General features: G+C 43.9%; 1 protein-coding gene across 1 annotated transcript in view; it reads left to right on the top strand.

Moving 5' to 3' along the window:
• Nucleotides 1-12,041, top strand: part of LOC139449611 (E3 ubiquitin-protein ligase HERC2-like) — a 147,877-nt gene that overhangs the window by 55,162 nt on the left and 80,674 nt on the right. The window contains exons 4-7 of the mRNA XM_071231085.1: nucleotides 7,524-7,724; nucleotides 8,084-8,303; nucleotides 8,882-9,145; nucleotides 11,037-11,322. Of these exons, the coding sequence (XP_071087186.1) occupies nucleotides 7,524-7,724; nucleotides 8,084-8,303; nucleotides 8,882-9,145; nucleotides 11,037-11,322 (971 nt within the window). The remainder of the gene's footprint in view (nucleotides 1-7,523; nucleotides 7,725-8,083; nucleotides 8,304-8,881; nucleotides 9,146-11,036; nucleotides 11,323-12,041) is intronic.

The raw sequence follows: 12,041 nt of genomic DNA on the forward strand, positions 1-12,041 counted from the left end.
TAAATACTAGGCATTGATCTGGCAGGTTCATGCTGTAGATTGAACAACATTCTGTTCAGATGAATAGGTCTTCACTAGCCCATGCCTAACGTAAAAGGCAACAATGCTTGTCGTAAGAGGCAACTAATGAGATCGGGTGGTCAGGCTTGCTGACTTGGTTGATGCACGCCATCGTATCCCAAATGTGTAGATCAAGCTGTAGATCATGATGTCTGTCCCTGGATTGTCTGTTCCAGACTCGACTATTAACAGACTGCCATCATATACCTGGAATATTACTGAGTGTGGCATTAAACAACAAACAAAAAAGCATTTCACTGACAACAGGACCAATAAACAAATAGAGGCTTTAATGTTTTTCATTTCAATGAATGAATTATTAAAATAGCCCTGTATTATGAAAATAAAGACTTTTAAGAAGGTACCAATTTTAAACACAATTATGTTTTTCCTCCGTTATGTCTGCCAAGGGCACTTAGTTTGGAGTCATAGATATATCCCTGACTATATGTGAGTGTGTGACTGAATTGTGAGTAACTGTCTTCAGTTGTATTGTGTGTCCACAATAGAGAGCAAATCCTGATGGTGCTCCTAGACCGAGGATCATACTTCCGGCAAACCTGGATTTCAAACCCCCAAGCAATGGATCCTGGCACATCTAAGGAATGTAACTCTGCTCATTAGACCACTCCACCAGCCATTTCTCAAATGCTGACTGAGAAATTTGATCTCAAATATCCTGTTTTTCAGAAACACTGCTTGGAATAACAACATCAGAACACATTTCTTGAATTGAAACTGACCAAGTCTGTTTATCGAATTTAGTCAGTTACCTGCCCCAGCATGACAATTTGTTTTACTTTCCAAAGTCCAACAGTTTTCCTTTTGAGATGTTTACCTTCAAATGAAAGTTATTTACAAGCTGCTGTCATTTTACTGAAGTATGACTACAGAATAAAGTATTAAAAAACAAACAACTTGTTAGCAACCAGTACAGCATATCTTGCAGCATGCAAGGGGCATAACTCTAGAAACAGCCCTTGATATGTCACTTGGGTTGAGTTGTATGTTTATCATTGTAACCAGAAGCAGGTGTGTGCAGCCAGCAGGTAATGGGGCAGATGAGGGCGTAAAAACATACAGGTGGAAAACATTAGCTAAATGAGATGGAGGTCCGGAAGATACATTTACTTAAACTGTTATTGCTGTTGGTGCGTTGATGCCTCCTTTAATTAGAACACTCCTACAACTGAGCAACCCGTGAAGATCCTGGGTGGAATAGGTCTTCAGCAACCCATGCTTGTCCTTAAGGAAAGAGGAAGAGTTTGTCACAAGAGGCGACTAACAGAGCGGTCAAGATCGCTGATTTGGTCGATACATGTCATCATATGGATTGTCTGATCTAGACTGGATTATTTACAGACCGCCATCATATGGCGGGAATACTGCTGAGTGAGACGTTAAACAACAAACAAAAACAAAACAACATACAACTGAGCAAACACTAATGCTCATTCTTTATACTTTTATATTAATTACATAATTATTTATTACCATTTTATTAAAAAAAACAAAAACCTGTCTCTGTGGTCTAGTGTTAGAGTGTCCGTCCAGAGAGTGGAAGGTCCGGGGTTTGATCCCCGGCCGCGTCATACCAAAAGATGTTAAAAGATGGTTATTGTTGTCACCCTGTCTGACGCTCGGCATTATGGGGCTAAAACAAGGACTGGTCAGCTTGGAGTCAGCACACAGTGTCTGAGTGGGTTATTCATGTTAAACTGCTGCATGGTATCTCAGTGAGCTAGTACTATAAATCGGCATCAGTCCGAACTAGAACAAGCAGCCATGTCGCTATATAAGTGCAATAATCTTGGACGCGACGTTAAACCCCATTTCACCTCACCTATCAAAATAAAGTTAATTTGTTGGATAGTATTTAAATCCAGATCATTTGAAATTCTTGTTTGACCACATTTTTGTGGTCAAGATGAATTGTTATCATTGAGTTGGTCCTGTGGTGATTTCCGTGTTAGAATAGGCCCCCAGCAACCGTACGTCGCAAAAGGGTGGATGGGGTGGTCAGGTCATGGTTGATTGTGGGTTGTGTAACCCGACAGCATCTGACATTGCTCATAATATCAATCACTGGTTTGAGTAGTCCAGAGACAGATATTTATGGACAGCTGTCATGTGACTGGAATATTGCTGAGTGCCGTGTTAAACAAAGAAACAGAATCATGGACGTTGAGCATGTTGTGGAGGGTTTTCACGGAGGATCAGGTATCTGGATGACAGCCTGTGCCCAAATCTCAACTACTAGCCTAAGTTTTGTCTCTTGGCATCATTGTTACTGTATAGACTGTCTTTAACTGAGCTTACACAAATGTTTCAGGACTGTTTCAGCATGTTTTTGACTATTTGTTAGTTGCACCAGGGATGGTGTGACTAAATCATGTAAATAATCATGGATAGATTTCAGTAGGGCATTGGTGAAGATCCGGTATAGAATAGGTCTTTAGCAACCCATGCTTGCCATAAAGCCCGACTAATGGGATCGGGTGATCCCAATTGCGTGGATCGATGCTCATGATGTCAATCACTGGATTGTCTGGTCCAGACTTGATTTTTTACAGACTGCCGTCATATAACTGGAACATTGCTGAGTGCAGCATTAAACAACAAACAAACAAACAGTAGGGCATTAACGGCAGTTTGGTGAAAGTTGCAAAAGTCTGGTCGCCACTCCAGCAATCTTATGGCTAAAACTAATGTATGCAGGTTAGACCCATCCTTATCCAGTGTAGTACATCTCTGTTCCATTTAAATAGATGCCCTAAACCCTTTCACCACCATCACTTCATTTTCAGCCTGATTCGAACATGTTCAAGGAAGTTAACTGACTGTAAAAGTCCAGTTTCCACCCTTGCCAAACTTTGATGGAAGTTCTGGACTCGATTTTAGCGCCACCAGTGGCTTTTACAAGTTATGTCCCTTCTATGTCCCTCCTACTGACCAATCAGATTCCACCTCTCATGTAACTTGCATTTGCTTCAAATAATATGGTGGTGCCCAGTCAAGACGATCTGATCGATAATCAAAATCTATATTGTAATATAAAACAGGTCTTAATTTGTGAAGTGCATCAGATCATTTGAGCCTCTTGATAAAAAGCATGAAAGGATTTGGAAAATATCTGTTGATGTCAATTTGACGGTACACATGCTTTGCAAATCCTGCAATTTACAAACCTGATGTTGATTTCATTACGCGATTTTGAGTGGACTATGCATAGGCTCGTTTGTCCAGCCAAAATATAACTCCATAATTCCAGCCTAGTCCTGCATGGGTTGAAACTGGACTTTTATAGTCTGTGAACACCCTTGCCTTGGGAAGATGGATTCGAATGGCACAACACTAAAAAAGAGCCATCCAATCATATTATTCTCTATAGCATGAGACATTCTGTGCCAAATTAGAGATGAAGTGATTGAGATAGTGAGGTCACTTCCAAAATGAAGTTGTGGTGGTTAATGGGTGCAGGCCAGTTATCCAAATAGAATGGAGATATAATAATACACTGGATAATCGAGGATAATCGAGGATGATCTCAACACTGTGATTACTTATGGAATGAGGCCATGGAACAATTTCTAATAATATATCATCATGTTTCTTTGTACCTATGACCAAATTAGATTCTCAAACGTCATAAGAGGCAACTAACAGGATCGGGTGGTCAGGCTGCATGTCATCAATCCCAATTGCTTGGATCGATGCTCATGATATTAATCACTGGATTGTCTGGTCCAGACTCGATTAATTACAGACTGCCGTCATATAGCTGATATTTGCTGAGTGCAGCGTTATACAACAAACCAACAAACAAACAGCAAGTGAAAAAGTAGCTTTTGGAAGTGTTTCTAAGGAACAGAATAAACGGGAATTTATCATGCCGTGTCTCAGGAAAAACAATTAATTGATGAAGACGTCATGTAAGGGACATGTGCATCTGTGTACACATATTCCAGCATCACTCTATGATGTAAGCCTAACGGTTCTCACACTTGCTCCTCACCACAAAGCATGCTAAGTGAATGGCTGAATCCCAGCCAAAAGGCGTAATTGCTGCTTCAATTACCATACTCCGAGCTGCCGCTAATCCTTGCCGCAGCTGAGGAAAACATCACTACATGGAGACAAAATAGTTCTGTGCTTATTTTGAGATCTGATGATCGCTAAATGGGCCAAGCGAGGGAACCTCACCCCCACATTTTTGTCGGTACCAAAATACTTCTGTATCATTTGATGTTTCGATAATCATGGTAATTAATGAAAATGGGATTCCTGCTCATCCGTCAGTTTCCATATCGTCCGTACAGTGGAACTTAATGTGGTTGTAATGTGGGTACATCTTTATATGTTTACTTTGTCGCGAAAAAACACATGCCTTGGAACTGGGTTTGAAGTGAATGTGTATTTTACCATATTGACTGTTGTTTTTGAAATTTGAACAGGTGCATATTTTTCAGTGAATTCCGTGTCTAAAGATACAGTGTATGTACCTCAGAACACCGGGATGTGGATGAGTGTAGAACGTGTGTGTGAACGTTCTGGTGTTTGGGAAACCTTGGACAGCTCATTGTTTGATACTTTGGTTGAACTGGGTGTTGCTGTTGTTTCCCAAAGTGATCTTTGCATTCTGTGACCATCTTGTTAAAGTTTCCATTGACAGAATCATTCATTTACTGGACGTCTTTGATGAAGATTCACAAAGTGATTTGAAGTGGTGTGACTGGATCGATTAGTTTGACATTAACACATCGTTCATTCACTGGATATCACAGATGATGTTCACAAAGCGATCTGAAGTGGTGGGACTGTATCGATTATTTTGACATTAACACATCGTTCATTCACTGGATATCATGAATGATTTTACACAAAGTGACTTTTTAGTGCTTTATCAATCTTCATTCACTGAAAGTCAAGCATGATGTTTCACAAAGTGATCTTTAAGTGGATCATTCACTGCATGTCTTCTAAGTGTAACTTAGAATCATTCATGCACTGGATCTCTTGTTAAGTGTTACTTAGACAGAATCACTCATCCATGTCACAGAAGATGGATGTCACAGAAGGTGATTTACAAAGTGATCTTTCTTTGACCATCTCATTGACTTTAATATAGACACAATCATGTTTGCTGGAAAGTACTTTTGCTGGTGTTTCACAAAGTGATCTATGTGAGCTGACCCAAGTCCTACACAGACTCATTCGCTGGTTGATACTGAAGACGTTGAACCACCCAGAACAATCAGTTCATTAAGTGTTGTTTCCTCATACTCTTCAACAGAAACTGGTGATGTGTGCAGAGCTAGGTGTGAGGTATGCCAAGGTGATCGTTAAGTGCTGTTTCATATCATGCACTTCAACATAGACTTGTGTACAGCGCTAGGTGTGAGGTATTCCAAGGTGATCGTTAAGTGCTGTTTCATATCATGCACTTCAACATAGACTTGTGTGCAGAGCTAGGTGTGAGGTATGCCAAGGTGATCGTTAAGTGCTGTTTGATATCATGCACTTCAACATAGACTTGTGTGCAGCGCTAGGTGTGAGGTATGCCAAGGTGATCGATAAGTGCTGTTTTATCTCATACACTTCAATATGGACTTGTGTGCAGAGCTAGGTGTGAGGTATGCCAAGGTTATCGTTAAGTGCTGTTTTATGTCATACACTTCAATATGGACTTGTGTGCAGAGCTAGGTGTGAGGTATGCCAAGGTTATCGTTAAGTGCTGTTTCATATCATGCACTTCAACATAGACTTGTGTGCAGCACTGGGTGTGAGGTATGACATCATCGTTAAGTGCTGTTTGATGTCATGCACTTCAACATAGACTTGTGTGCAGCACTAGGTGTGAGGTATGACATCATCGTTAAGTGCTGTTTGATGTCATGCACTTCAACATAGACTTGTGTGCAGCGCTAGGTGTGAGGTATGACATCATCGTTAAGTGCTGTTTGATATCATGCACTTCAACATAGACTTGTGTGCAGCGCTAGGTGTGAGGTTTGACATCATCGTTAAGTGCTGTTTCTTCTCATTCAATTGAACATTAAGTGTGAGGTACAGAAGCCTTCTGCCTTGTGTTTTGTTAACTTCGACTTGGTTGCTACAACTCTGTCCAGGATTGTTTGCAGTGGAATTTTTTGTGATCAGATGATTGATGATGACTTTAAACCTTGCAGAACACATGTTGAGCGTGAAAATTGGATGCCGTTAACTTTGTTATGAGGTTACTGTGGTAACACGAACACAGGTTTTACACATACTTTATGTTTGCTGCAGGTTTAAGGTGAATTATGGTCAGTTTGGTGGATGCTAAAAACAATCATGTGCACATGTTTCGGGGGATCATTCGGTTGGTGATGCTGGAGTTCACTCTCACGCTCATGCGTTCATGCTTCTCATGCTATGGTTTTGTTAATGTAACGATTGTTTACAGAGGTGTGTACACTCTAGACATCTTGAGGTATTTCTGATCTGTGGGTATTCCAGGTTAGAATAGGTCACTGGCAACCTATGCTAGTCTTACCCTGGGGATTCCAGGTTAGAAAAGGTACCTGGCAACCTGTGCTGGTCGTACCCTGGGTATTCCAGGTTAGAATAGGTCACTGGCAACCTATGCTGGTCGTACCCTGGGTATTCCAGGTTAGAATAGGTCACTGGCAACCTATGCTGGTCGTACCCTTGGTATTCCAGGTTAGAATAGGTCACTGGCAACCTATGCTGGTCGTACCCTGGGTATTCCAGGTTGGAATAGGTCACTGGCAACCTATGCTGGTCGTACCCTGGGTATTCCAGGTTAGAATAGGTCACTGGCAACCTATGTTGGTCATACCCTGGGGATTCCTGGTTAGAATAGGTACCCGGCAACCTATGCTAGTCTTACCCAGGGGATTCCAGGTTAGAATAGGTACCCGGCAACCTATGCTGGTCATACCCTGGATATACCAGGTTAGAATAGGTATCCGGCAACCTATGCTAGTCTTACCCAGGGGATTCCAGGTTAGAAAAGGTACCTGGCAACCTATACTGGTCTTACCCTGGGGATTCCAGGTTAGAATAGGTACCTGGCAACCTATGCTGGTCTTACCCTGGGGATTCCAGGTTAGAATAGGTACCTGGCAACCTATGCTGGTCTTACCCTGGGGATTCCAGGTCAGAATAGGTACCCACTGGTCATAAGAAGCCTGGCATTGTACCCCAATGGTTGGGGACATTCCCCATAAAAGCAATCACTGGCTTGTCTGGTCCTGACTTGAATCTACTGGAAAAGTATTGAATGAGAAGCAACAAACAAGCCAACTTTCCCTGTGTTAATTTAGCAACCAGTATGAGGACCTCCTATATCTCACCTTGACACTTCATGGGCCTCTTGTTTATGTCGTAACATTACTCAACATTTCAGACATAACGATTCTCATAAGATTGTTGTTATGAGTTGTTGCTTTTCATTGCAGGGGACACCGGTAAATACTACTGTGGCATGAAGGTGTTGTCCTGCCCTTGCTGCGATGGCCACTGTGGACCCGACAATGGCTGTAACTGCCCAGCCTGTCAGAAGCTGGACCAGGAGGAATCAGCGCTGTTGGCGATGGAGGCGACGCAGCCCAAGCCGTCGATGCCTGTCATTGAGTCATGGACTTGGGGGCAACAGCCAGGTAGGTGTATGGATGGGGAGAGGGCGGGAGGGAATTTGGGGGCAACAGGGGTGGGGAGAGTGTGGGAGGGGGATTTGGAGGCTATCAGCCAGGTAAGTATGGGTGGGGAAAGGGTGGGAGGGGATTTTGGGGCAACAGGGATGGGGAGAAGATGGGAGGGGGATTTGGAGGCATCAGCCAGGTAGGTGTATGGGTGGGGAGACGATGGGAGGGGATTTGGGGGCAATAGGGATGGGGAGAAGATGGGAGGGGGATTTGGGGACATCAGCCAGGTGGGTGGGGAGAGGGTGAGATGTATGTTTTGTAAATATGGTATATATTAAAACACAAATATGATGTTACTCCACTGTGAATTTCAGACATCAACAAGCTCAAAGAATGCCTACATTCCCTATTACATGAGCACCAGCATCTGTGTATTCAGTCGGCAGCGACAACGTTGTCGGCCACGCGACTACACCAGCGACTGGCAGTGTTGGAGCGATACTTCACCGCCGTATGTAGACAAAGTCCCTATGACAAAAGGGCTCCAACCAAGAAAAGACAAGCTAACCAGAGCAACCTCAACAAGCAGAAAAGGTAGGCGCTGTCATGCAGGAGTGTCATTTATGGATGATGTTGGTTGTGGTTTGGATGATGTTGCTGTGGTTTGGATGATGTTGCTGTGGTGTGGATGATGTTCCTGTGGTGTGGATGATGTTGGTTGTGGTGTGGATGATGTTGGCTGTGGTGTTGATGATGTTGATGTTGTTGCTGTGGTGTGGACGATGTTGGTGTGGTGTGGATGATGTTGGTGTGGTGTGGATGATGTTGCTGTGGTGTGGATGATGTTGCTGTGGTGTGGATGATGTTGGCTGTGGTGTGGATGATGTTGGTTGTGGTGTTGATGATGTTGCTGTGGTGTGGATGATGTTGGTTGTGGTGTGGATGATGTTGCTGTGGTGTAGATGATGTTGCTGTGGTGTGGATGATGTTGCTGTGGTGTGGATGATGTTGGTTGTGGTGTGGATGATGTTGCTGTGGTGTGGATGATGTTGCTGTGGTGTGGATGTGGATGATGTTGCTGTGGTGTGGATGATGTTGCTGTGGTGTGGATGATGTTGGTTGTGATGCTGATGGTCTTGACTGCCATTGATATCTATGTTGTTTACTTTCAGTTCCTCCTCAAAGCCAGCAGAGAAAGCCACGATGGGACTTGCGAGAGTGGGATCCCGGGCAGCTCTGAGCTTTGCGTTTGCATTCCTTCGACGAGCCTGGCGTTCAGGTGAAGATGCTGACTTGTGTAGTGAGCTGCTCCAGGAGTCGCTGGACGCCCTGCGGTCTCTGCCTGAAGCCACGCTGTTTGACGAGGCGTCTGTCTCCTCCGTCTGGCTGGAGGTGGTGGAGAGAGCCACCAAGTTCCTCCACTCGGTGGTAGCAGGGTGAGTGTGTCTTCCTCCTCTTGGTGGTAGCAGGGTGAGTTTGTCCTCCTCCACTCGGTGGTAGCAGGGTGAGTGTGTCCTCCTCCACTTGCTGGTAGCAGGGAGAGTGTGTCTTCCTCCACTCGGTGGTAGCAGGGTGAGTGTGTCTTCCTCCACTCGGTGGTAGCAGGGTGAGTGTGTCCTCCTCCACTCGGTGGTAGCAGGGTGAGTGTGTCCTCCTCCACTCGGTGGTAGCAGGGTGAGTTTGTCCTCCTCCACTCAGTGGTAGCAGGGTGAGTGTGTCCTCCTCCGCTGTGTAGCAGGGTGAGTGTGTCCTCCTCCACTCGAGGGTAGCAGGATGAGTGTGTCCCCCTCCAGGTCCTTCCTGCAGGCAGAGAGACATGACTTGGATACTGTTCACAAACGGCAGACAAACCCAGCCTATTCACTTTCAGTGGTGGGTGGTCGGGTAGCCTAGTGGTTAAAGCGTTCGCTCGTCACGCCAAAGACCCGGGTTCGATTCCCGACATGGGTACATTGTGTGAAGCCCATTTCTGGTGTCCCCTGCCGTGATATTGCTGGAATATTGCTAAAAGCCGAGTAAAACCATTCTTACTCACTCACTCACTTTCAGTGGTAATAAATCAGTAACACTAAAGTAAAGAAAATCACTGTGCTTAGGAAAGATGAAGAGAGTACCCATCTACTTCTCTGTTAAAAGAAAGGTTGTCAGCTATTTAATCACCTTTGGATCACCTCATTTTTCATGTATTTATGTAGGTATTGAGACATGTAGTCAGGGAGCCTATTGGATTGGATTGGATTGGATTGGTTAGAATACTGGTTAGAATATCGGCTCATCTCACCTGGGTACAATATGTGAAGCCCATGCTGGATGTCTCCAGCAATGATATGATTGGAATAGTGCAGAAGTCAGCATTAAACTCAATTCATAAGATAACATACAACTCTATGGATAACAACTTCTGGTTTATTGCATCAAGGTAGAGTTTGATAACTCACTTACGTCTAGAATGACAATCATACGATTAAACCCAATTCACTCACTCCCTCACACACTTGTTGTTGCCACTCTTGAAGATCTGGCAACCCATGCTTGTCGTAAGAGGTGACTAACGAGATCAGGTGGTCAGGCTCGTGGACTTTGTTGATGCATGTCATCGTATCCCAATGACGTGGATCTATGCTCATGATATCAATCACTGTAGCAGTCTGGTCCAGACTTGATTACATACAGACCGCCATCACATAGCTGGAATAATGCTGAGTGAGGCGTTAAACAACGAACAAATACAATTGTTGTTTCAAAGACCTGAGCCTACCTGAGTACAATATATGAAGCCCATCTTGGATATCTCCAGGTGTGATATGGAAGGAATAGTGCTAAAATTGGCACTAAACCCAACTTACTCACTCCCTCACTCACTTGGTGAGATCTGAGTTCAATATATGAAGTACATTCTTGTCATTTCAAGAGGTGATATGTCTGCTCACTCACTCACTCACTCACTCACTCACTCACTCACTCACTCACTCACTCACTCACGCACCCACCCACACCCACTCACTCACTCACTCACCCAACCCAGACTCACTCACTCACTCACTCACTCACTCACTCACTCACTCACTCACTCACTCACCCACCCCAGACCCACCCAGTCACCTACCCACTCACTCATTCACTCACTCACTTACTCACACAAACACTCACTCACTCACTCACTCACTCACTCACACACACACTCACTCACTCACTCACTCACTCACTCACTCACTCACTCACTCACTCACTCACTCACTCACTCACTCACTCACTCACTCACTCACTCACTCACTCACTCACACACACACACTCACTCACTCACTCACACTCTTCTTCTTGTTGCAGAGACCTGAGCGGCAGCAGCAGTGCCCGAGGCTCCAGTAAGATTCCAGTCCAGGACCAGCAGATCGCTCTAGCTCTCCTCCTGGAACTAGCAGTCCAGCGAGGATCTCTCAGTCACATCCTGTCATCAGTATTACTTCTCCTCAACCTCTGGAACAACAGTCACCATGAATACGACAACCGCATCAGCAGCAGCCTCATCTCCGCTCCACTGCTGCCGCTGATCAAACGTTTCGAGAGTGTCCACAATTCCAAGTCTCGGATCTTTGAAATGTCCAGATGGGATGATGTAAGTTGAAGGCAGTGTTTACATATCCGCAGTCCAAGACGGTCTCTTTTGCTGATGGACAGTCAGTTTTGAAAAATTGTCTTTATTGTATTCCCTAAATTACCATAGCAGTCTAGTTTTTATTCAATATAAGAGGTAAATTAACTGTAAATGTTTAACATATTATCGATGAATAAAATTTTGATGAGTTAAAGTTACTAACTTGACAGTCCTCTATTTTATTATTAGTTTTTGGAAATTAACATTGAACAGTACTATTCTTATGTTTAATGTTCAGAAAATTCAGACTGGCAACATTTTATCTGGTCTGGTAACTTTGCAAAGTTGCCAGTCTGGTTGTCTGACTGACATTTGGGGGAATTTTAATCACTGTTGAAGATGTTTGTTATGAATTCGAACAGAGCCCTGTGATTATCATTTGAGGAAACTTTACTGTGGATGAGGGGGCCACAATGGCTGGTGACCAACTCTCAGCTGTGATGTGGTTGACTCCCACAGTGGTTTGTCTGCTCCGGATACAGTCACTTCATCGTGACAAGTTACAGTCTGTGACATCACTGATAAGTTTGAAGCCAGGGTTGATCAGATCTGTTCAGTCCAGTAAACTCAGTTCATGGTGGTCAGTTTAATGAGACTAAGTCATCTGAAAATGGTGCTTAGAGACAAGTTCATGCAAGTAGACTCAAAACTCTTTGGCACAGGCTGATGATATGGCTATA

The sequence above is a fragment of the Haliotis cracherodii genome, unplaced genomic scaffold (assembly GCF_022045235.1).
Source record: "Haliotis cracherodii isolate W230 unplaced genomic scaffold, xgHalCrac1.p SCAF_8, whole genome shotgun sequence".
NCBI lineage: Eukaryota > Metazoa > Mollusca > Gastropoda > Lepetellida > Haliotidae > Haliotis > Haliotis cracherodii.